At 37.9% G+C, this 27,247-nt stretch overlaps 1 protein-coding gene across 1 annotated transcript in view; it reads left to right on the top strand.

The window, feature by feature from the left end:
* The window catches only part of PINX1 (PIN2 (TERF1) interacting telomerase inhibitor 1), a 36,459-nt gene extending 13,339 nt beyond the window's left edge, over nt 1–23,120 (top strand). The window contains 2 exon segments of the mRNA XM_014071691.2: nt 22,473–22,976; nt 22,978–23,120. Of these exon segments, the coding sequence (XP_013927166.2) occupies nt 22,473–22,976; nt 22,978–23,037 (564 nt within the window). The 3' untranslated portion in view covers nt 23,038–23,120.
* Nucleotides 23,121–27,247: the final 4,127 nt, after the last annotated feature.

Here is a 27,247-nt window from a genome sequence, read left to right as displayed (position 1 = left end):
TTAGAACAATTAATCAATGGAACAGCTTGCCTCCAGAAGTCTTTAAGAAGATGTTGGATAGCCATTTGTCTGAAACGGTATAGGATTTCCTGCCTAGGCAGGGGTTGGACTAGAAGACCTCCAAGGTCCCTTCCAACTCTGCTATTGTATTATTGTACTTTATCCTGGCTCTCTCTGAACCTGCAAGGCCACCATCTTTTTGGTCACTTTTCCAAGAAATTAAATTTTGGAGATTGACCTATAATTGCACAGATCTCAGTCAAATAACTTTCCTTTGATTTTTTTTCAGTAGAGGTCTTATAATGTTTGTTACTTACCATCAGCCATTAACCATCCCTTTTAATTATGATACAAACCAATTATTTTATGTGGATGACGTAGAGGAAAAGCAAGTCTTCATTGCTACAGGCGAAGAATCATAAAGTTCTTTATTCAGTATTTAAACTGAATACTTTCTACCCAATATTTTTCAGACATGGTTTACCATTGCCCTATCCTAGGGTTGAGAGATAGTATCTGGCCCAAAGTCACCTAGTTGGATTCATGCCTAAGACAAAATTCTAATTCACTATCTTCCAATTTCTAGCTCAATTATTTTAACCACTACATCAAACTCTTCTGATTTCCACCTCTTATGTTTCAATTCTCTTCCTCTCTGTTTCATCATACTCAGCTCAGTAATAATCAGAGAAGCTGCTTAGATTTATGAGGGTGAAAGAGAGCATTTAAGAAGGATTGTATCAATTCCCAAGGCAGCTTCTATTCCACAGATCAGCCAGTGCTTGATTTCTTTTGCCAGTAGAGAAGATTGGAAACTCTCCTAGCACATTCAAGAAACACCTGCATTTACCAAGTGCCCACATCAAACTAATTTAATCTTTTTTTACTCTATATGTTTTACCTTTTAGTTTCAGAACACAAAATGAGTTAAATAGTTTCTTCTTGTGCCTGTTTTTAAACCTCTTTGCTCTAAGATACAAAAATAACTTTCTATCAGTTCATATCTGATTAAATTCCCTGGATAGCATATGCACATTCTCCTCTGCATTTCCTTCTCCTATGCAGCTGTGTTTCCCATTAAAACTTTATCACTGAGGAATATGCTCCTGAAAGTAACATACAGTCCGGTTTCATTTTAATGGGCATGGGAACACATATTCAGAAGAATGATGAAAAAATCATAGTATCCAAAAAGTTCATTATGCGCATCTACATACAAATTATGAACTATCTTGATTAGTAAGAACCTTCCTTTCAGACATGTAGTTTCAACATATTAGAAGTTGGAAAAGTGACACTTCCATCTTCCGATCCCTTCCCTTATTTGGTCATGGTTGATTACAATCCTTCTGGGTGATGCTACTCTCTTAAGACAGTTTCCTGATTACTAACACATTTTTCTGCTCAAAGTTTCCCTTTCCTGATGTACACATTTCCTGATGTTCCGATAAATTGAATGAAGGGGTGAGCTGCTTGTTTAAGGCTTGAAACAGAGTTGGCAGTTTCAGCCATTACTCTTTTAATCTTACAAGGAAGTTCTCATTTTGCCTGGTTAGCTGCAGAGTACTGGATAAGCTAAAAGGGCTTTTGAAGGTTTATTTTATTTATATGCCACCCTGTTCTCTGAGGGACTCAGGGCGGCTCACAAACCCAAGGACTGTGTGACTGACCTGACTCAACTCCTATCCACTCAATAGGAGTGGATATAAGAAAAAACATCAGGATTTACTGAAAAGTCATTTATCATTTGTAGAAGATCAATTTGTAAAAAAAAAAAATAGCCACAAAAATTTCCAGTCTCTAAAACTATTAAAATGAACTATTAAAATGACAATTTTTCAAGTTACCAATTTGCTCAAAGGTATTCTTTTTCCCGATTTTTCTAAGTTTTCCCCCCTCTCTCATCAATTTTTGCACCTGATATTTTTAGTAGCTTAGATCAAAGTGTTTAGGTCAAAGGATTTTCTGGGAAAACTAAAAATACTGATAGCAAAGACTGATAACTGCAAAAACGAGACTTAAGGACCAGGTGAATCTTTCTGAATAAATCATTCCATAATTGGAAAATTCTGGTCAAGAAGATTTTCTCCTTGATTGCCAACTGTGTTAACTCTGTGGGTAAAAACAAACAAATCACTTTTCATATATAAAACAGATACAGATTTTCTGTATCACTCTATGAAATTTCTCTAGTACATCATCATGATTGCTTGTGGGGTTTTTTCTTCTTGCATAGTGTGGAGAATGTGGTTTAGGTGAAGAATTTTTCCATCTCAAAGTTGAATCAATGAAAAATTAAGGGTGGGCCCAAAGAAGTACTTATTCAGATAGTGAATTATCAGACTATTACATGTACAATATTTGGGATGATAGCTATGAATTTAAAGTCATTTAAAAGGAAGTAAAGTTAATGGAATTTATCCATTCTATACATCTTATTTGCAGTGGTGAAAGCAGTGTGGCCCACCAGCTCCTGGAAAACATGGAGTTGGTTTCTCAAAAGCATCTGTCTGGCCTTTGTGACAACAGACTCTTAAGCTAGGTAGGCCAACCCAGCAATTGTCTTATATTCAGTGGATAATATTCATGGCATCTATTTGCAATTTCAAGGTCAGCAAGAAAAGGCTATTTTACATCTGATTTTGCAGGGAGGGGAGTCTCAAGCCCTCTCACAGAACAGCACTGGGGAAGGGAAAGATTGAATGACATGGCCTTTAAGAGTTAACCACAAGAACATTTCTTGTTGAGTCCTGTCCTTGCAGTCATCACTGTACATGCATTCCTCACATAATGCAAGTCTTCAATCTGGAAACCTCTGTGTGTGGATTCAATCTCAGAGTTCCCTAACCAGATATCTGGGCCTGTGGTTGAAAATTCCAGAAGTTGATGTTCATGCATTGGGATGGCCCTAAGGCTAATATAAATGGATGAGGAAAAGATTAAATTTGCCTTATTTTGGTACTATGCAAAATTTTCCAGCAGTGTTTTTTTAAGTGCCCACAATCATTCTACAGTATATTGAGGATCTGTTTAGGATATACACTTTTTGGTATATCTGAATAAATAGATGATACTGTATATGGGAAATGTTCAATTGCCTCCTATATGAGTGCACTTGTGACTAAATTTGTTGTGTGTTTGAGTGTAAAAATAATAAAATTAATAAAAGGCAGCCACACAGAATCAAGCATAGCACGCTATGATAGAATTTGCAGTTTCACCCTTCCCCTGCCAATTTCTTCATTGGTGAAGAATCTCTTCTCTAGCCATTGATTCCTTGGGGGATTTGTTAGGGCCCAGTGCAATACCAAGAGTGGAGAGGAAATTGGGTTTTGATTTATTATCTGGCCTTCTCATTCGGTCACTTCGATAGGCTAAAAGAGCCGAGTTAGCTTTAATGTGTCGCCATTAGAGACCGAACATTAGCAGGGATAACCCATCATGCCTCACAGTGAAAAATGTCCCCTGATTGGCTAATTAATCAGTCAAAGGGGAATGACACGACTCTTCGGCTTGAGGGACTCTGCTGTGGAGGTAAACAGCCGTGTTGATAAATGGTCTCTCTGCAAATTCATATATCAAGAAAACTTAAGTCATTTTTAACTGTATTTTGGCTGAAAGCAGGATTACTTGTTTTCTACAATTTTCTCCTTTTCTCTTTTTTTTCTTTTCTTTTTTCTTTTAAAATTCTGCTGGCTTTGCTTTTTATAGTATTGGGGGACACCATGAAAAGTATGGAGAAGACTAAACCCCTTCATGGTGGAGATGACTAGAGGGTTGCTGTCAGGTTCTTAATGGGACCTGATTCCCTAAACTGTCTCCAGGGCTGCTTGCCTATCAGGGCCCAACTCAGCACAAGGGAAACTTTCCCAAGCATGTTCCAAAGTGATGCTTTACTCCTGAGCAATAGTTAACAGCTTGCTAAGCAGTGAAAATAAGCAGACCTAAATAAGAAGTAACTGTTGTTGGTTTGGGAAGTTTTAAATTTATGGATGATGGAGCCATACTATAAAGGCCTGTGTTACTGAATACCAGTGGTATGAATCAATATCTCTGTATGTTAGTTCTCCCATTGTTTATGGGGGAGAAACACTTTACTGTGTAAAAGAATCACCAGTAATACAGTAAAAAATAAAGCTTTAAAAATCAGTTTCTGTCCAACTTTGACCACTAGAAGACATAACCATCATATTATATTTTTTGTGAAATTTCTGCAGAGATAAGCTTCTGTTGATCTCCAAAATGGAAGGGTCTTAGGGGCTTTTGAGGTGTCTCGGGACAAAGTTTGATCAATATCTACATATACCCTGACATAAGAAGAAGCATGCTGATCCTGGAGTTCCACTACATAATTTTCTATTATTTCTAAAGCAGTTCATGTATCAAAAAACCCCACACAAATAAAAAATAGGGCAGGAAGAGGGAAAAGCTGTTTCTTTCATTTTTAATAAAGCAGTTCCTCTATCATGAATTGTGCCATCCCAACCCTAAGGGTGGCATCTTAATGACTGTGTTTAAGTAACTGAGAGACATTTATGGGAGTTTATGCCTTCTCTCTAGAATACAAATCCCCCTTCCACCTTGAGTGCAGTGAAGCAAAATTGCAGGTGAGGCAAGAGAGGGCATAAGCATTTTCAGTGAACCCTTAATGACTTCATTAGGAAAGTTGCAGTCAACTACCACCTACTGCTAAAAGACTTTATCCAGCTTTTGCAGTGCAATAGATTTGATCCCTTGCAACAAAGCATTGATCTCCATTTCAAGCAGTGGCTTAAACAGGCCAAAGTTGCATTATATCTAAGCTGGAAAGGCAGGTACTAAACTGAGGTGATCTTCCCCAATTTGATGAGCTGGAATTACCACAACCCCACAATTCTCAACCAGAATGTTGTAGCCCCACAATATTTATTGAAGGGTGCTGTGGCTCTCTATTTCCAAGCTTATTTTTACTGTCGTCCTACAGAAATAATTTTTCATATAATCTAGAGAAAAAGTTTTAATCACGTTCAGGATGACTTTTCTTCAATATTCAAAATTTTTACTCCTCTTTTTTGTGGTTAAACACTATGTTTTTTACATTCTTTTCCTAGGGCTTCTGAAGTTGAAAATTGATTGAAGTTCAGTAGAACTAAATGATTGAGAATCTCCATAGACATGTAATCTTCCTAAAACAATCAGATAACCAATTACTTGTGGTCAACTTCCTAATAAAGTAGGAAGTGCCAAAGTTCAATTCTAGTGAATTCACCTCCCTAGTTTGCCTGTCAGAAATAAACTGTTGGTTCTATAATTTTTATGTTAATAATGTCAAACTGGAGTGGGAAATTAGTGCATAAAATGTCTCTGAGGTAAACCACATTCCTGCTCACTTTTTAAAAGCTTTGGAATTCTCAAAAACAGAAGATAACACTCTGCCTTTATGATCCACTCTCCTCCTGTAATGCTACCATATCGAAGGATTCCTATAACCTACCAGCAGATTGGACTGAAAAGAATTGTCTGTTCCCAAGTTTGCACAATGCCTAGAAAGTTCTTTAAAAAAAACATATTATTTCAAAACCTTGAGAATCAGATTATTTTGAAGCCTCATGACTTGCCCAGAAGATCTGCCATTAGTTCCTGACATCTGCTTTGGAGGTCACCTTCCCAATTCTTGTGATGTAGGGAGGAGGGCCCTCAAATTAATGTGCCTCAGAATTTTCTGTAACATCAAGCACTTCACCGACAGATACTGCAGGTTTCCTTCAAAAAACGGATGTGGGAATTCCCCTAAAAGTCAGAAGTTAGGGGACAAGAAAGATACAAACATTTTAAAAAATAACAATAATAATTGTTGGGGGAAGCTGGTTCTATTTGAAGAGTGCTAAGCTGGGTACATCAGAGTGTGAGAAGAATTTCCAAGTGGATTTTTGTATCGGGAAGCTGCGGTCAGAGAGCAGGTGAAGGAGTGGAATTTGCCTGTGCAAATCAGTTGCTGCTTGTAAAGTGAAGTAGCAGCTCCAGTTCTGACAGTTTGTTCTTAATGCATCATTTGAGCTGTTGACTCTATGACATGTATTCATTGCAGCTCAGGCTCCTCTAATCAACCCTTGCAGGAAGCAATGTAATTTTCCCTTCCCCTCGCTCTTTTCATAGTATGAGGAAAGGAGGAGTTAAGGGGGGGAAAAGTACTATACATATTTAACTTAAATTCAGGTGTAAAAATAATTGACATCTCCCAATGAAATAATGTGGTATTTTATTTATTCAAGCTTAAATCTAAATCAATAAATGTACAATAGACATATGTGCTGAATTAAAATTCTTAATTCCCATCTTATATGACCACATTATCTCAAAATTTTAGAGATCTTATTCATCGTATCAAAATGGTATGGGGAAAGATAGCAGTAAAATATATAAAAAACCAATATTGTGAAATAGTGAATATCTGGACTAGAAAGGGTCTGGATTGAAATATTTGATCAACACTCAAGGTTGGCTGGTAGTATTTGGTGAAATGTGTGCTGCATCACCATACTAAGCAACTTGGAGAAGAAAGGCCCAGTACAAGCCATCTAACTTTCAAAGGCAGGAACAACTGATGGTAATCTTCGAAATAACTTGAAAATGTAGCAGCTATATTTGTCATTCACTTCACTTCAGTTTATGCAGAAGGTTTCTACAACACATGTGGTTAAGTTTGGCTTGGTCAATATTGGTTTTGGCCATACCAGAAGGCCGAGGATAATGAAAGAACCAGACTATTAAATGTCAAAGGTAAAATTCAACTTACGCCAAGTGAGTTACGCAAATCTTGAAAGTACCAGGTGGATTGTCACTTTTCATGCGTCAGGAGATCCGGGTGGCAGTAGGGTGTTAATGCTTTATAATTTATGGGTCTGGTCAAGCAGTCTTTCCCCCCCCCCTTTCTTTTTCCTATCGATGCATTGCCCAGAAGTGTTTTGTATTTTTTATAGGAAGCCACATTACTCTGTCCCTTGACTAAGTAGTTAGGAACACAAAATTCACATTAATCATTGGTGGTGGGAGGAAAATCCTACCTTCCAACACTTTTCACTGTCAATTATTTCTTGGCATAGGTCTCTCTTTGCCTCCCCTTCACACACACACACCCATTGCCACCCCCGTTAAATGGGCATGAAGAAGGAAACTTGCCTTGGATAAATTGGGTTTCGGTTCCTTCATGAGATGTTTTGGACACCTTTCTTCCAGCATAGCTACCAGGCACAGGAATGGATATGACGCTAGGAATTTCTTTAAAAAAAATCTCCCTAGGTTGTCAGCCTGAGATTTATATTGTCTTATTTCAAAAGAGGGAGATAATAATAGGGCTTTGATGTTTGTAGCTGTTAGTTTGGTGGGTTTTTAAAAAAACTTTTGGGTAAGCAAAAGGCTGAAACTTAGACAAGAAATGATATGAAGAATGAAACTAGGTTGATCACTGTGGCAGAAATAAAGGCTGGACCTGTACTTGAAAGGCCATTGTGCTGGAGTCCAAAAGGTCAATGGTGATACCATCTTGCAGCTGAAGTTAAGAGAAGAAATGGACTTGAGCAAAAATAAAAAACCCTCCTCTACACTTTGTTTTCTTAATTTCACCTACGAGAAAGATTGGCGGGTGGTGGTGGTGGAGGGTTTTAGCATTTTTTAAACCAGTGGACACCATAGCTGATTTCAGATGCCATGGACAAAAAAAAGTTTTAAAAGGTCAGAAAGCTAAACTTGGTTCAAATGGTCAAAATTCTATGAGGCTTTATGTAAGATCTTAGATATTATGAGATTCTATCCATTGTTTACCTGTTTCTTTGTTGCATCTTAATGAGGATGATAATAGTATTTTTCATCAGCTAGCATGTTAATCTATGTTTTTTTTAAAGAATTACCTCACTAGATTAGTGTAATATCCAATAATATGTTTTCAATATTGGCCAAGAAAAAGGAGAAGGTCAGTTCACTTCTGACTTAATTAAAGTAAATAGATTAAGGTAAACTGCTCTGTTTACCTTAATCTATGGTGGAGGTTTTGCATTTGCTATCTGCCTGCACTAAATTTACCATAGCATTTACAAATCCATCTGGAGTAGAAAGGAGCAAATAGGAAAGCCAAATATCTTTTAACAGTGGCAGTAACTATATTCAGTATATAAGAAAATGTACCTGCTTATTAATATTTAATAAGCAGGTACTTTTTTCACACCCCAACTGTATTCTCATGTTGCCTTGAGCCATTGATTGGATCTTGATAGTTGGGAATTTGATGGCAATTTTTCCTCTTACAAAAGAAGAGCTTTGGACAAATGGGCCCATCTGATTCAGTATTTTCTGCACTGCTTTCCAAAATTTCAGAGTCAAATCAAAAAACCTGAAGGTTAAGCCTGGGGTTTTCTGTCTAGAGTAGTATTTCCAACACATTTGCTCACTGAAGAATGTTTGTGAGGGACAAGGAAGAAGGCGTTTTTCTTTCTGGCCTCTGTTTTAAAAATAGATTTTGCACAGTCTCATTATAAAATTCATTCAGAGCTAGTTTTCATCTTTAGCCAATACCTGAAAACTTAATATTTTAACTAATTCCCAATTATTGAGCTAGGGACAGGGAATCTTTTTCCCATTTCCCCCATTTTTTTGATAGAGCCTGATGTCAAAAATGTTCTTCATCAATTAAGAGAAGAACTATGACACATGTTTATGCACTTTCCCACATAGGCACATAGACACGGACACTTGCTTGGCTGCTACAGGCTAATTGCACCCTCTTGTGTATATTTTATAGTTCCCCAGAGACAAATGCTTTGCTAACTCCTGCTGTTATTGCTTACAAAGAATGTCTTTAAAAATTGGCTGGCTTCTTTTTGGAACTCTTTCTTGGCTGATGTTCCAAACTTTTCCTGTCCTGGTCTCTTAATATCTAGATGTAAACATACTGGATTCATTGCAGGGAAGAAAGAAAAATCACAGTCTTGCGTTCTTTATTTCTCTTCATAGGCAGAGAAAACATATTTTTCTCATTTCTTTTAAATTGTGACATGCCTCTTTGTTCCTATAAAAAAATGGCAGTATGGGGTCCAAAAAAAATATTCGTATCTTAAGGCACGATCCATGTTAATTTCAGAGGACCTTATTTCTAAATCAGCACATTGTATAGAAACAGGTAGTTAAATTTCACTTATTACATATGCAATTGATGGACACTCGGTGATAACATACCAGTGCAGCTCATTAATGGACAAACAAAATATAAAATTGGCAATATTAAATGATTTACATGTGAGCTACTGGCCCTTTGTATATGAGTTTTTTCAGCCATTGTGTTAATGTTGGGATATTATAATATGCACATGGATATTCCATATTCAAGGGTCAAGCAATTTGTAACCACAAAGTTGCTGTTAAGTTCAATAAAACAATGGTTCTGTCTAGTCCAATATTACCTATTATTGCAATATGTCTTGTTCATTAATTGCGGTCCGCCAGGAACAAGGCCACGGAAGTGAGTGAAGCCCCCCTCTGCACATGTGCGGGATCTAGGCAGCACGTGAAACCAGCCCCCCCCCCTCCAGTCCACAAAAAAACTGCTCTCCACAGAACCAGTCCTTGGCAGCCAAAAGGTTGGGGGCTGCTATTGTACAGTCTTTCTCTCACACACACATTTTTTTTTTACAGTTAAAAAGACTTGTAATAAGATGTGGCATACATCAGTTTTTAGCCTGATTATTTGATATTCCAGCTACTAAAATTTTATTTCCTTTATGTATCATTTTTGAAAGTAAAATGAAAACTATTACAGATGGGTGCAGAAAGTTGTTTTGGTTCAGGGGGAAAAAAGGTGGAGGCAAGGTTTGCCGATTGTCAGCTCTTTCATACAAAACAGTGTACTTGAGAAGCTGCTTAGGTAGCAGAGATCAGGAAAGGAGACAGTTCACATAGAGCCTGGAAGAAAGAGGGTAGGGAGCTTGAAGCTGTTGGTGAGGAAGTCAGAGACGAGAAGAAAACTCATTTGCAGTGCAACCATTCAAAAAGATCATCCCAAAGGTTAATGTGTGGCTTGCATCTAAAAATATATGCTGATAGATGTGGGGGACAGCTGGGTGTGTCTATGTGTTAATTTTAGACAAGATTTCTTTTTTTCTCCTCTGCATGTTCCTGCAGAATTGCTGTTGTAAGGCCAAATATTTGCCCTTTGCTTTGGTGCGGTGCGTATTGTTTTGAGCATTTGAATTTGGGAGGGAGCATTTCAAAAATAAATCATTCCAGGAATTCGAGACCTAAATCAAGGGGCGCTAGCAAAAGATAATTGCCATAATGATTAATGATCAATAAATAGATTTGTATTTGAACTTCCTTATGCTCTTAACAGCAGTGGAAATTTCTCCAAAGTTTTGGACCATAGATAGATAAATTATCTGATCCAGGTGGTATATTGGCAGCCATACATACAAAGGCATAATATATAGCCAAATACTGCACACATTCTCTTCTGTTTCTTGGATGATGCAAATGCTAAGGGATCAGGAACAAAGTGACATGGCTGGTTGGGTCAAATAAGACACAGCTTGAATGGGCAGGATTGAATTTTCAAGAAGAACTTGTTGCTTGCTCATAAACATACAAGACACTTGTTGACTGTAGCAGCACATGAAAAACACGGCCAAGTACATCATCCAAGACTAGTTAACACAACCTGTGCCCTTCACATTGCTCTGCAGCAACTCAAATGCAGACAAGGTATGTGTGCGTGTGCACATTCGTATATGTGTACACATGCATCCATCCGTGCTTGCTTGCTTTTGATTGGTGAGATCTCTTTGCACTTCTTCCCCTCCTCAGTTTGTATGAGCGAAAACTTGGCTTGCCAGTTTTGGTGCGATCTCTGTGTTGGAGAGTAGCCGGAAAAGCCGATAAGGCTCCCGGGACAGAAAGCTCTGTGCTTATCTCGGTGGAGCACATGGGCTGCCGAGAGTGCATCCTTTTCCTGTGCTAGTATCAGGAGACGTAAACTGACCATCTCCCAAAAGCTAGGACTTCAAACAGGAGGCCATACCGTCTACAGGGCAAGAGCCTTCTCCTGCCCAACTTCAGAGACTGGGGAGGTGAAAGTGGGGCACTCCTTATTTAGGAAACGAGGAGGGGGAAATGTTTTGCTTTTTGTTTTGGGTTTTGTGCATGAAAATTTCTGATAACAGCTGGGGAGGGCAGCTAAAAACCTCTGTAGTTCTATTTTATTTTAAACCACTATAGTTTCAGCATGTCAATGTCTTTGTTTAAAAGGAAGTTGAGCAGGGAAAGGCCCACTCTTCCCACTCTCCCTTCTCAACAGTATTCACACTAAATTTGAGTACTAAATATCTCCTTGAGTAAAGAGAGTGGAACAACCCATGTAAAATCCCCTCCAACTGGGGATGTTTATGGATATTCTCAATCATCCAGGTCATTGTTGCTCCAAAGGTTCTTTTTCAAAAGGCAACTTTCTATGTTTTTCTTTGAAGACATTTCACTTCTCATCTCAGAAGCTTCTTTAGTTCTGACACAACTGAAGAAACTTCTTGGATGAGAAGTGAAACACCTTCAAGGAAAAACAACGTCCAGTTGCCTTTTGAAAATACACCTCTGGGATCCAACTGGAGAGCCATTTCTTTGTTCCCACTCATAGTGTGGAGTGATAAAATGGGACAAGAGTGCTGAATTTGGGGTATTTTGTTCTGTTTTGTTTTTTGTGCCTTTGAGTCAGTGTTGACTCCTGGCGACTGCTTGGACCTGCAATTTTCTTGGCAAGATTTTTCAGAAATGTTTACCCTTGCCTTCTTCCTCAGGCTAAGAGAGACTGGCTGGCCCAAGATTACCCAGCTGATTTTGTGCCAGCAAAATATCTGAAGCCATATTATGGTGAGCCAGTATTGTTTACATCCATAGCAGGTGCTCTCCAAGGTCATAGGAAGAGGTAGATTTTCATTTTAATTCTGCAGAGAATTCTGGGAGTTGCTGTCCTAATATACATAACTAGAAAGTGCCAGATCAGGTGAAACTGCTTTAGAATGATTTATAGCTGTCGGATTTAGCTCATCTTTCAGAATATTTGGTTACTTCTGCTATTCCATTACTTTGGGAGTCTGGAAAAAGGCATAGAAAAGAAAGCAGTTTTCAAACCAATACTCACTTAGGAGCTGAATGATTTCAGAGTTGGGGAAAGACTCGGGTTATGTACATGATATTGATAAAGAATTGTTTTCAGGCATCTTTAGACACCTTTTGCCAACCTAATGCATTGCAGTGTTCTAATCATTAGAATCTAATGGAAGGAGAAACCTATATTTTGCCTAAGTAAAACATTCAGTGTTGCTGGTCTTTCATTGTATGGCCAGAGGTTAATACTTAGAGTTGCAAATTGTCATTCTCCTGCTGAATTCTTAGTTGCTTTCTTTTTGCAGCCACTCCAGAAAACCTGTTTGGTGTAGTTGTTAAGATGCCAGCCTAGAAACCAGGAGTCTGTGAGATCTAATCCCACCTGAGCAATGAAAGATGGCTGGATGACTTTGGGACTGTGACTCTTTCTTACCCCAACCCACCTCACAGGGTTATTAGGTAGAAAATAAGAGGAGGAAAGAGTATTATGTTCCCTGCTTTGTGCAACTTATAAAGTAATAAAGATAGGATTTTTTTTAAATAATACAAAAACCTAATAAATATACCCTATAATCTGAGAGTGGCAAGTCAGCTAGATGTTAATATACTACAAAATAGCATTCTTTAGGTTGGTTGTTTATTTATCAAACTTATTAACTTCCCATTTCTCTTCCAGAGGGACCCTCAGTGATGTACAATTTAATCAATGCAATAAAACATTAAAATGAATAATTTAAGATTAAATTAAAAATTTAAAACATTATAAACTTGCAAGAGGTGGAAAGATCCAAGATGGGGAGACTAAGAATTGTTAATCCAGGCAGCAGGGGTTCTCATGAGGCCAGACATCCCCACGTGTGGTCCCCCGTCTCCTCCGCACAAGGCTATACAGCCAAGTTTTGACCTCTTTGCAGAAGGCTTAGAGATTGAACGCTTTCCTCACTTCTGTGAGTAAGATGTTACTCATAGCAAGGGCAGAGGCAGAAAACCCCCTCTTCCTTGACCCCGCCTGTCAGAATTGTCTGACTGATGGGTTCTGTAGCATGCCTTCCCTGTGTGAATGTGTGGGATGGGCTGATGTGATATTATGGCATTTGGAAGTCTATCCAAATCTTCCAATAGTTGCTTTGTGTCACCTACAGTTTAATACAATGGGACTTCTTTCACATCCATCTTGTGATGGAACATCCTTTTCCATTGAGCAAATTTTAGCCTGTTTTCTATGTAAGCCTCTTCCAGTGATCCCTCCATGATTGGGAGGATTGCATCGTACCTCATAATCCTTCATCCTACAAAAAGAACTGCTAGAACAGGTTCTGAGGTAATCCACTGTTACTATGTGCTATCTTATTATTCAGCCACCCCTCACCTGACGTGTGCCACGCACCAGCTGTGTGGCCCCATCATCACACCTCTTGGGAATTTCAGTAGTTGAAATTCACACATTTGAAAGGTGCCCAAATGAAACCGTTTAGTTAATTTTTCTAAAACGTTTATAACTGCCCTAACAAATTGCTGGATTCCAGTCAGATTATTTATGCATATGCAATGGCACTCCAGGGTCACCATCAGATAAGCGGGAGATTCTCTCCCATCCAAATTTCTCTGATAAGAGAAAAGAGCAACTTAGTTAAATATTGGATAGCTCTCCCAATATGGCACAGGAGAAGACACAGTCTTTCCCTATCCCTATCCACAAATCAGTAAAAAATGTGTTTGTCTCTATTTATCTTTGGTCCCACTGTTGATGGCACATCACTTACAATTATTCAAGTTAGTCTTGCAGGGCAGAGTCACAAACTTTTATGGAAATGAGCCTGGTCTTCCAGAGATCAGAATCCCAAAGGAATTGGATGTCCCAAGATGCTTTCTGCATTGAATAAACAAGAGTCTGCTTGATTTAGGATTATAGCTGACTCCATTCCCAAGCCATGCCTTAGGGCAAGTACCACCAGGAGATGCAATTTCCTTTTGGCAAGGGATGCCTGTAATATTTTTTTGCTTCTTCTCTCTCTTTGGAGCTAACATCCGTGAGAAAAATGTTGTCATTTAAAGTTGTAGTATGTATGTATATGTCTCTAGATCATGTAGCAAAATTAATTGGAGATGCAGAGGATTTTTCTTGCAGATGCAAACCTTGAGCTTTTCCCATGTCCTAGTTTTCCTGTTGAGGGACCATTCATACATGGGACAATCTGAAAACTTTATAAGAAGCTTATTGGATGTGTTACAAACATCAGTGGAAATGAGGGAGCCATAAGTTGTCTTGAGCATCATAGTTATTTTTAAGACTTCTTGTTTTAAATCGTATGTCTGAATGCACAACTCCTGCTCAAAGAGCAGGTGGCAGTTGTGGCTAAGAGGATCTTTCCACAACTTCATGTGGTGCATCAGTTGCATCATTTTCTGGATCCTGAGGCCCAGTGCATAGTCACTCATGTCCTACTCCTATCTTATGGGTTGCTGAACATGCTCTACATGGAGCTACCCTTGAAGAGTATTCAGAAACTGCAGAAGTGCCCCTCCCTTTTGGCACTCCGGTAGAGTATTAAAGCCTGGCTTTGCCATTTTGGCTGGGACCCTGGGGAATTGGGGAAGGGGGTCATTGACCATTGGAGCTGGCTAATGGGATAAGAAGATCCCATCCCATCTAACTCTTGATTTTTTTAGATGTGCTTTTAATATAGCTTTTAATATAGATTGTCCTTGACTTACAACAGTTCATTTAGTGACGATTCATTTAAGCAGCATTGAAAAAAGTGTCTCATGATCGATTTTCACTCTTACAACTGTTACAGCATCCATGGTCACATGATTCAAATTTAGACTCTTGACGACTGGTTCATATTTATGACAGTTGCAGTATCCCAGGGTCAAGCCCTTTTGTGACCCACCTGACAAGCAAAGTCAATGGGGAAGCCAGATTCATTTAATAAGCATATTATTAACAACTGCAGTAATTCACTTAACAACTGTGGCAAGAAATGTCGTAAAATGGGGCAAAATTCAACACTTGCCTTGCTTAGCAACAGAAATGTTTGGCTAAATTGTGGTTGTGTTGAGGACTAACTGTAATATTTTAAAGTCTGTCATTTTAATCGATTAATATTTTAATTATTTTTCATTTGTTTTTATAAATTATAAACTGTCCACAGTCACCTTGTGGGGAGATGGGTGACATAAAATTAACAACAACAACAATAATCATCTAATCCAATCTGAACATCTGGCTGACTATGCAACAAATCAGATAAATAAATGAGTATATATACATACACATGCATTTACACAGTTTAGCATCTTGTATGTCCCATTATTCTGTGCTTTGTAATTTATTTTATTAAATGTTTATGCCAAATAGTTCATTTGTTAACAACAAATTAACAAAGAGTAAAACTTCTGGCATTCTGCTGGGCAGGTCGTCTCCTTATTTTAGACTTAACTTGTTGGCCATGTTGCCTCTGTATTTTTGATTCTCTAAAAAGATGTATGCAATGGTGCTCCCTAAACCTTCTGTAATCAAAACTAAATGTTCCTCATGTTGAAGCCTCCTTTAAAACAACACAGGGAGCTTAACTTATTCCATTACGCTGTGCTTCATTGAATTGTCCTGGTTGCCATGATTGGTTGCCAAAGGGGAAACAGAGTATCAAATCACGCAATTACGATGTCAGATCTCAGGATAGGCGGTCAAGGGAATGAATATAAAGGAGAAAATCTATAAAATGGAGTTTTTTTCCCCTTCTCTTTTGCCTTTAATGTTAGAACCTGAAGTTGTCCAGTGAATCTGTTGGCAGGAGATTCAGGACAGACAAAAAGAAGGGTACCTTCACCCAGTACATATAGTATGTGATTTAAGGAATTTGTTGATGCAGGATGCCTTTCAGTTGGAGGCAAAGGGGGTTAAGGGAGAAAAACATGGTGGAGATAAAGGCTGTTCCCATTCATTAGTCTGATGAATGGATGTGATTTCTAAGTTGAGAAACCATTATTGCAGGAAAGAACTCTTTGCCTTCGCATCCTGCTTTTGCACTTCCTTTTATCAGTTGGTCAGTCACATTGCAAAGCAGAGTTGGACTGGGTGGGTGGTTTTTTTAAGGAGGTAAAATAAGCTTTTCCAGAATTTCCATTGAGGTATGGCTACTACTTGTAGCTCCACATATTTTTTTTTCTCTTCAATAACTAGAGAGAAAAATGGTAAAATCTGCGTGCATTAGATTTCATTTTAGCTATTTTTAGTTTTTAGTTCCCGATTTACTCCTGAACAAATTGGGACTAACCCTGCATTTATAGGTAAGCTATTGGTTACATGGGATTTCTCATAAGCTTGGCCTCTTTTCCTTCATTGTCTTCAAAGCAGGAACTACCTGTTTTCTGTTGCTAACCTGGAGTCGGATTGATTGGGCTACGTGACATTAATTACACCCTTTCCCACCTACAAACCTGCGGTGTTAATTCTGCAGTGAACATTTTTTTAAAAAAACAATTATTTGTCATACAAATTGGGGGGGGGGGGTAGAAAAGTAACAATTCATTATCCCCCCCATCACTAAATTATATTTTTATTTCCCTACCCCAACTCTTGCACATAACAAATGAAAATTCCTGTAAGTGCCAGTTATTCCCAATTTCAAAAGCAGCATCGTTTCCTCATCTCTGAGCAGCCCAGCCTTTTCACTTGTTGACACAGCTTCCTCCTATAATCTCTGCTGGAATCCTTTTCCGTCTTCAGGGTTTTTCCAAGCTCATACTGACATCATTTTTTCCAAGCCATTTTATCTTGACAATCTACTTGTGTACTCTACTCTCAACCCACAATCCAGTGCTTTCTTAATACGGATTATCATGGCATTTCCCTCCCTAATTTTATTCATTTCACCTTATTTTAATAGGATTTTGTTCTTTTTCCCATCTACAACATTGTTTAATTAGTCTCAGCTTCCGAGGCTCAGGAAATACCATATCTTGCTTATTTCGAAGTCCTATTCAGATGCATTTCTTATTTGCTTCTCAGCTGGCATCCTTTCGCAAAGGATGAGAGGAGGTATCTGGGGTGATTTAGCTATTGTTGCATTGCAGATTCCACCATTTCTGATCATGGGGAATTGGAATCTAACTTCTAGGTTATACTGTAAATAACTAGTTCCTATTTCTGCTGTAAAGCATAATATCTTGCTTTTACTTTTTCTTTCTCTGCTTGGACTTCTCTTAAAGTGTGGGTTTTCCCCCAAAACCCACACTTTGTGTAAATTTGTATTGTGGGATATCATACTTAGCTGGATGTGAATTTTTAAAAAATCTTCAGTTTTGAAATCTGTTCTGCCATTTACTGCATCAAACGGAGTAGATGAAGTATCCACGTATTAACAGTTGTTTAAAGTTGCTCAAGTCATCTTTAATTCCTCTTAATATAGGGAGTGCTTGACTTACAACAGTTCATTTAGTGACCATTTGAAGTTATAACAATACTGAAAAATTTGACAGGGCAGTTGTCCAGATTATGACGGTTATAGCACTCCCCCATGGTCACTTGATCAAAATTCAGACACTTGGTAACTGATTCATATTTATGACAGTTTCAGTGTCTCAGGGTCACGTTATCACTTTTTGCACCCTTCTGACAAGCACAGTCAATGTGGTTCACTTAACAAGCATGTTAATAATTTAACAACAGCAGTGATTCACTTAACTTTGACAAAAATGTCATAAAATTGGAAAAATTCACTTAACAATTTTCTTGCTTAGCAACAGAAATTTTGGGCTGAATTGTAGTCGGAAGTTAGACTACCTGTATAGGAGATGTGCAATTCAAATTTTCATCTAATTTAGGGGCCATATAAATGCTTAATTTTCATAGGATTGTGTTCATTATAATTTACTATTTATATTGAAGAAAGTTTCATTTATATACACATATGCACATATTCAGAGAAATATTGAAAACTTTGAAAATAACATAAAATCCCCTTCAAAAAAATATTGTAATCCCAGTTCAACAATCATAGTGAATGCATTTCCCTATTACTTAAATGAAAGGGAAACCAGTATATGTAAAATGCATCAAGTTCTATTTGGTTTTATACAATACAATACAATAGCAGAGTTGGAAGGGACCTTGGAGGTCTTCTAGTCCAACCCTCTGCCTAGGCAGGAAACCCTATACCATTTCAGACAAATGGCTATCCAACATCTTCTTAAAGACTTCCAGTGTTGGGGCATTCACAACTTCTGCAGGCAAGGTGTTCCATTGATTAATTGTTCTAACTGTCAGGAAATTTCTCCTCAGTTTTAAGTTGCTTCAATCTTGATTAGTTTCCATCCATTGCTTCTTGTTCTACCCTCAGGTGCCTTGGAGAATAGTTTGACTCCCTCTTCTTTGTGGCAACCCGTGAGATATTGGAACACTGCTATCATGTCTCCCCTACTCCTTCTTTTCATTAAACTAGACATGCCCAGTTCCTGCAACTGTTCTTCATATGTTTTAGTCTCCAGTCCCCTAATCATCTTTGTTGCTCTTCTTTGCACTCTTTTTTAGAGTCTCCACATTTTTTTCTACATCATGGCAACCAAAACTGAATGCAGTATTCAAGTGTGGCCTTACCAAGGCATTATAAAGTGGTATTAATACTTCACGTGATCTTGATTCTATCCCTCTGTTCATGTAGCCTAGAATTGTGTTGGCTTTTTTGGCAGCTGCTGCACACTGCTGGCTCATATTTAAATGGTTGTCCACTAGGACTCCAAGATCCCTCTCACAGTTATTACTATTGAACAAGGTACCACCTATACTGTACATGTGCATTTTGTTTTTCTTTCCTAAATGTAGAACCATTGAATTTCATTTTATTAGATAGTGCCCAATATTCAAGTTTGTTAAGATCCTTCTGTATCTTGAGCCTCTCTTCTGGAGTGTTGGCTATTCCTGCCAGCTTGGTGTCATCTGCAAATTTGATGAGTTCCCCATTTATTCCCTCATCCAAATCATTGATTAAGATGTTTTAATACCATAGTTTATCATACTGATTTGTTAAGATAAGAAAGCAGCTCTGTTCTTTATATAATTGAATGGTTACTGTTTAAAAGCATTTCAACTAATTGCAAATTTTATATTTCAAAATAAACTATTTGACAGTATCAAGGAATAACTTTACAAGTTAATGAAGTTATGCACCCAATAGTAGGCTCATACAGGAGTATCCTATGTATTTTGTCTAAAATCAAATATATCTACATCGCTCATTGATTATTTTAAATATTAGATTTATAGACTTTTTGTATCTCTACAAAGCTGATACTAAAAACGTATAGTGACTTTCTTTAGCATCCACATAAAAGGAAGCTGTTGTAAAAAGTGATCACTATTTTTCATCAGGAACCTGAGTCTCTTCATCCTTTCACATATTCTCTAAAACAGTTCTCCATACCTCCATGCGAATCTATCATTTCATTATCAGTTACAACTTTGATGAACCCACTTGGTCATTCCAGATTTAACAGATGCCCCCTTCTTGTAACTGCCTTCTCTTCAGAATCTAGCATGTTGTATGTCTTAAGAGAGCATTTAGGATTTCTTCTTCCCCTTTGGGCACCAAATAACAGGATTGGAGATACCATCTCTGAGCTGTTACCTCTGAGTGGCAACCAGGCAAAAGAGGCCCCAGATTTTAATGATCTGGTGTCAAGAATGAACACCGAAGCCATAGCAAGGTTTGAGGATAGAGGAGGGACATCTGAATGAATAGGGGGCCACTCCTCCTTTTTGCTCACCTCTCGGTGGCAGCCTCCAATTACTACATTTTTTCCTGATGTAAATAGCAGCTGATTTAATCTGACAGCACTGTTCAGATCACCATCATTGTTTTTCCCTGGTTTCCAGGGTTCCAAAGAGAAAGCTGGTCATGCGAAGCAGTTGGGAGTGTTCCTGGCACCTACGTTTTCCAAATGATTAACGGGTTCTCCATCAGAGTCCCCGAAATGCGGTGTGAGAGTTTGCTTTGGAGCTGACACTGCCTTTACCTGTCTCCATGCCCTGCTAACTTTGTGTGCAGTGGCCCGTGGTTATTAAAATTCCTGTCCGTACAGGAGTGGTTTAGCTTGCGTTCTTGTTTTTAGGCATCATGGGTTTCTCTGAACTTCTCCATTTTAGGCAACAGTCAGTCCAGTACATGTGCCTGATTGCTGACTTAGAATTGATTTAATATTTTGTGCTTCTAGCTTAATATTCTTGTCTCTGTACCTTTCACCTATGCTCAATTATGATGGAATTCACAAAGCTTTTTTTTATTGTTTTAATACCTGAAATGCTAAAGGTTGTTTTACCTAGTTGAAGCAAACTTTGGTGACAGCCTTGATGGATTTTTTTCTATATAATATAATGAAAAAAAGAAAGAAAGGAGTAAATATTTTTGTGCCTGCTTGCACACCTATGTTTTATCCAAAAGATAAACCCCAGATTGTTCTTTCTTTGCATAAACATATTATAGAAGATAGAAATCAAGGAGGTTTACTTCCACAAATATCACCCATATTTTTTATCAAAAAGTTAACATTTCTTGATTTCAAGAGCAGTCCAAACAAATAATTCCTTCTTGCTGAAACTAGGGAGTACTTAACTTTGGTTATGTCATGGCTAACAACTTTTAAAAGGCATCTTGTTTCAAGTTCACAAGAAAAAAAAACGACAGCAAAACGAAGTATTGGAAGATATTTTTTTGTTTTTTCTTCTTTTAAAAAGTTTTTGTTTGTCACAGGAGAAAGAATGAGGAAGTGGCTAGGCAAAACTTTCTCATTTGAAGGAGCCACAATAGGACAAACCTTGCTCTGTTACTAGCCATTTTTCTCTGAGACAATTGAGATCTCTCCTTTCTGTTGCATGGTGAATGGAGATGTAGAAAGTGGCATAAATGAGCTTTAACTTCCAAATATCTTCATTTTGGCATAATTAGGCCTGCCACAGAAAAGAAAGGCAGAAAAACATCTGCTTGCACATATGTACCTATTCTTTTGATTTGTTTTGAATTTTAGGGGAAAGGGTGATGTTATATAGTATTTATGACGTGCAGTAGAAATTCGCAGCATCCTAACCCTCAACCCAGTTGAACCTTAAGATTGAACAAGGCATCATAAGATGAGATCTTTGATGCCAAGAATATTCACATTACCTCAGTAATCAGTCTCCGGTTACATTTTCTCATTCATTGTTGTAAATTAGGATATGTAATTCTAGTATGAAGTAATACATCAGGGCAATTGTAGGCTGTTGGGGGAAACCTTGTGATTCCATTTGCCAGTGAAATGAGACCACATGATAACCAGGGCAGAGAAAACATGTCTTCCTCTAATATACACAGAATGATCTCTCACATTGTGAGAGATGTGGGAGAGATATCCTTCATTTTGCATAATGGCTGAAGAAGCACGTCTTTCATTCATACATATATCACTCTCTTCAGGGTAATAGGAGACAATAATACAGGATATCCAAATATTTGAAGTAAAATGTTTTCAAGCCTATGTCATACTGGAAACTCCATATAATGTACATGAAATCAAGTATTTCCTCTGTTGGATGTGATTTATATATTGCATTCTGAAGTTCATCCTAATTTTGGATTATTTAAAATTCACATCTTATGGCACATTGTAATGTGCCCTTCAGGTACACCACTGGCAGCTTTCAAGTGTGTTTAACTGTGATCCAGCTAAGGGAGATTGTGGACATCTGCCTAATCAGGAGTTGCGTGAAAAGGCAACTTCCTGATGGATATGCACTCCAAGGACCAAGTTCTGTGGAACAAAAATAATGTTGCTCTTGAAATTCCATTAGTGATTCTTGGGGTACTTAAAAATCTCTGAGTGAATTCTGCTTAAGAATTTTTAAGTGATTTGCAGTGTTGAGTATTCCAGCTCTTGAGTTGGTCTGTCTTTACAGGATTGCTATGTTTATTTTTACTGAGTTTGCTCTGTGAAATAAAAGGCTATCTCATTCCTATTGGGTGGATAACTTGTTGCTTAAAAAGACACTGGGTCTTCAACAAACCCCTGAGATTTTGCCTTCACAAATAAACAGCAAAATTAGAACATTTGACAATTCCTTTCTGTAAACATGTGTGGCTTTCGGGCTTCATCTGATTTGACGTGCTAAACTTAGCAAGGGAGGACTGTCTTATTTCAGGAAATAAAGCAGGATTGGGCTGAGATACATGCATTCCATCTTAAAACATAGGATGAAGTTGTGTTGGATCTTCTGAAAACCCTATCTGATCCAATATCAAACAGTTTATTTTTAAAAAAATTAAACACTTAATTAAATTTACTCCTCTGACCTCTACCTTCTCTTTTTTCATTCTCAGGATGATGCTGCTACCACAGACTTTCTAGCGGAAGATTCAAAAGAAGTGATCGTGCCACCTGACCAAATAGATGGGAGCAATACTGTAACCAGCACTCTTACCGTGCAGGAATATTTTGCCAAGCGTATGAAAAAACTGAAGAAAACTCAACATTGCACCAAAGTAGAGCCAGGTAATTCTCCTCCAGCGATGGTTGAGAAGTTGGAGTGTTTGGAATCCCAGACAAAGAAGAAGAAGAAAAGACACAAACATGCACAGGATGAGGCTGGAGAACCAACGATTATCTGCACTGGGATACTAGATTCAAGCAGAGATGAAGTGGACACCCAGAAAAAGAAAAAGAGAAAGAAATCTAAACACCTGGACACCAGTAATGATCTTATTTATAATGAATCTCAAATTGGTAATCAAAAGGCAAGACAATGTTCCTTTGAAACATCTAAGGAAGAGAATAATGATTTAGGAGAGCAAAAATCAAAGAAAAGGAAAAAGAGCAAAAAAAGTAGACTGGAATGTAACTGAAGATGTTGCATGCATAAAGCTGAAGAAGAAATGGTCCAGTTAATACAAATCTGCATGTTTAACTTCATTGAAATAAACGTAGATTTCCAAATTTACCCAAATAAATAAGCAACATTTTATAAAACAGATGTGGTCCTTATTTGTTTACTTATTTCAAATTTAAAAGGCTTTAATGCAACATTAAAAAATACAGTAAAGGTAATAGAAGAATTATGTATGCCAAGAAGAGGAAATATTCAAATTAATTTTGAAAGATTAAAGATTTAAGACATTAAAGATTTGCCGTCCACCTTAACCAAGAATTGGGAGAAAAGCCCGTTTTTTAACAATCAGTGGGGACCTTGCAGATATTTGTTGTGTTTTTCCCCTCTCATACCAGTCCCACCTTTGGAAGATCCATTGCAAAAAAGGATTTGGAGGAGGGGAGGGTTGTTGGTTGGTTGGTAAATCCTTCAGGAAATCCTGAATCTTCTCATGATCTGCTCTAGATGTTGTGTTTCTATGGACTTGCATGTCAGTGACAAGCATCAATGGAGCTCCTAATCCTATGACCGATTTTTTGAGGAATGAAGAAGATGGAGTGGTTAATTCATGGTTTGCAATATCCATGTTCCACATGGAACATGGTATAGTCTGTTTATTTACATAATTTATATGGTTTATCAGCTCAAATAATGTGACTTTGGGTGGTGTATAATAAAAAATTAAATCAGCAGTACATGACAAGCATTTATGAATTTTTCCTGAAGAAATAGTGGATTGTTGCCTATTAATGCTTTTGATCTGAATTACTAACTCATTGTTGGCTATTTTATTGCCTATAAGATTTATTTTTCCTGTATGGTATTCCCATACATTTTCCTGTATGGTAAGCTAGGAATAAAAGTCTTATTAAATGAAATGGATGAGTATAGACAAAATGTAGATACACTGCTTTTTCTTGCACTTTTCCTGATTCAGTTGGTCTCTTTTTGGATCACCAACATAAAAAATACAAAATATAATATTAACAAAGAGAGATTCAATACTAAATAGAAAATAAGGTACCAGGCCAACAAAATAAATTCAGTAATAAACTTGCTTCTTTTGGAAAAGATTGGGAGATCATCTTTCACACATCAGGTACAGTGCTTTATTCTGCTCTGATCCACGAATACTTCAGGGATGGCTTCAAAATTTTTAGCAAGGAGTTCTCTGCCTGGTTGGGTGTGGGTGGGTATGGTGGGCATGGCCTAGTCTGCCTCCTGCACCGCGGTGGGGGGGGGGAGATCTTTTTCCCCTCCCCGGGCTTCGGAGGCTTTCCTCAAGTCTCCAGGAGGGTGAAAACAACCTCCCCAGGCTTTGGAGGCCAGAAACAGGCCTGTTTCCGGCCTTCCCAAACTTCCCGGAGGCCTGTTTCTCACCTTCCCCGAGCCTCTGCGTACACCCTGCACTTACCTGCATCCAAAAGAGGCTGAGTGGAAACTCCTGGGAGGGGAGGGGCCAGCCAGAAGTGGGATTTGGAGGTTCTCCAAATTGCACAGAATCTTAGCCAGAGATTCTCCTGAACCCCAGCAACCCACCCCTGCTTCAGATCTTTTCCCCCAATTTAGTCCCAAGTTTATTTGGTGTAGCTTTCTTTCAAAAATGTAAATTTATTAGATGTCCAGTCTTGTATAACAAAGGATCTTTCACATTTCTTAGAACAAAAATAAAGAGGGGAGAACTTACATAGCCGCCAATAAAGTTGAAGCTCCTTGGTCCAAAGCGTTTATCTTGGTTTGTTTTTTGTTTTTTGTTTTTTTTTTGCTTCTTTTAGATTCTCTCTCTCTTAGACTGCTACATCAGCTAAGATTTTGAGCAAAGGCCGTATAGTAATAATAACCTAATATAAACTTAAGAGCTATGCTTCCTAAAAGACTAGCAGATCCAGCCTTTCCCAACAAAGTAACTTGGACTTGGACTACATTTTCTTCCTTTTTGTACCTTACCTGTGTGGCTGGGTGCCAGAAGCTTTTTTTATACCTCATTACAATCATTGCTGTATCCAAACTAACATAGTTTATTTCTCTGAAAGGAGATTAATATGACTGAGCAGAATTCTGTAGCTCTTAGTGGGTAAATCTTATCTACTTAATAGGCAGCCAAGTAAAATGTATACAGAGTCATAAGAAATTCTCTTCATCTAATGTACCTCATACTCTACTGGCACATTTTTGAACAGAATTAGTCCCTGAGGCCATCCTGACAGAATAATTAATCAGTGGAACAACTTGCCTCCAGATGTTGTGGATGCTCCAACACTGGAGGTTTTCAAGAAGAGATTGGGCAACAGTTTGAAATAATACAGGGTTTCCTGCTTGAGCAGGGAGGTTGAACTAGAAGATCTCTAAAGTCCCTTCCAACTCTGGTATTGTGTTAATCATTTGCCTTAGCAGGTGGCAAAATCTGGCTAAACTTGATTCTTCTAGTGCTTCTTAAAGATACTGTACATGGTATAACTTAAAGATACATGGATTTCAACTCTCAGAATTACCAGCTAGCGTGAGGAATGAAGTTCACATATCTTCCAAACTATTTCCAAGGTTGAGAAGGTCTGGATGGTTCTTGGATGAGACACTCCAAATGCCATGGGCTAGACCAGAGAGGACCAACAATTTTTATAACATGCCAAGACACAGACAGATGTTTCTGTCACTGGCACTCAGGCTGAAAACCAGGGTAACTATTTTACCTTTCTTTCCAATTGTTTATTTTAAAAAAAAATCATTGCACTTCATTTCTTTAACTTCATGGTTGAAACTCTCTCTCTCCCTCCTGCTATCTGTGTGTCTATATAGTACACTCCTAGTAAAGAGTATACAATCCTATGAACATTTACTTTACACACACACATTACATACACACACACACACACACACACAGACACACACCATGCAATGTAATGTCCGAGTAAGGAAATATAAAATCTGTAAACATTGCAGCTTTTGTACTTATTGGTCACAGCAGAGTCATCAACAAGGAAGAAGGGGGAAGCACCTGGCCTTACATTTAAGTTCAGCATAATTAAGCCTTTTAGGCTAAAAATCAGAGCTGGCCACTGGTCAAAGGAGTTTTAATTGATGGAAACAAACACTAATTTTAGTACCAAGCTCTCATCCTTTAATGGTCTTCAAAGAAGTTGAGGGAGCTGTTTATGTGACTGAATTGTCCAAAAGTTACTTCTAATTAAAGGAAATAGTTGTTTTCTAGATTTGATTTTTCTTGGTTATAACAGAGTCTTGAAGTTGCCAAAGTAAACAGTTAATGTCGTCCTCAATCTTAGCATGCCCTATCAACCAGTTGGAGATTGCAGCCCTAACCATAATAATAATAACCATAATAAGCAGCCACACCGAATGGCAGACTCAAATGTCCAGTTTGAGAGCAAATTTGAAAATCAAAGTCCTATGCTGGACATGGGTGGTTGGCAACCAACTTCCAGGGAAGAGCAGAACCTGAATACAATAGCATTCTCCTCTCCTGTGCTCGTTTCTCTCTCAAAGAAATCTAAACATAGAAGAGGAGAATGGAGAGGGAAGGTTGACCTCTGATTCAGAAGAGAACATTAGTGAATCAAATCCTGTACCTATCATCATAATCTACGACAATTTGATCCTACAGGCTAAATGAGAATGGTAGGAAAAGCTTCTGGCAAGACAGCAGTCAACACAACAGAAGGCAGCCTACATCCTTTGCCTGGAATCTATTAAGGAGACTGGACAAATAATATGAGCTGCATAATGGATAATATATTTAACCTGATTATAAAATTAATTCATTTTAGGGGTTTGCAAGGAGGAACAGAATTATAAACTAACCAAACAATCTGGGCTTGCATAATATACCGCCAGTTCTCGTGTTTGTTCCTCAGATAATGCCAATAAACTGCTTCTTTATAAAGTTTAGCATAGAAATGTATTAATGATTTAATTACATTAATTGTACAACATGGTTCACTTTGTAAAATCTCGTAAAATTATGTTTGTAAATCGTTTATACTGCTTTATCTAAATCTGCAGTAGGAAAACAAAAAGATATGGTGTCCAAGAGTATAATTTAAAGATTAATAGAATATGTTTTAAATTGCAACTTAGATTTGATTCCTGTTTGGTAGCAATACTGAAGTGGTTTCCTTTGCCTCCTCCTGGAATTTTTTTTTCAGCTTCCCCATCTAATCCACTGTGAGGGAATTTCCTGGTTATCTTCCACCCGAGTACTAACCAAGTCTGCCC

The sequence above is a fragment of the Thamnophis sirtalis genome, unplaced genomic scaffold, assembly GCF_051295495.1.
Source record: "Thamnophis sirtalis isolate CommonGarterSnake01/CBP01778 unplaced genomic scaffold, rThaSir2_p1.2 scaffold_6, whole genome shotgun sequence".
In the NCBI taxonomy this organism is placed as follows: domain Eukaryota; kingdom Metazoa; phylum Chordata; class Lepidosauria; order Squamata; family Natricidae; genus Thamnophis; species Thamnophis sirtalis.
Note: the sequence above shows the minus strand (reverse complement) of the source record. Positions and strands in the feature narration are given on the sequence as shown.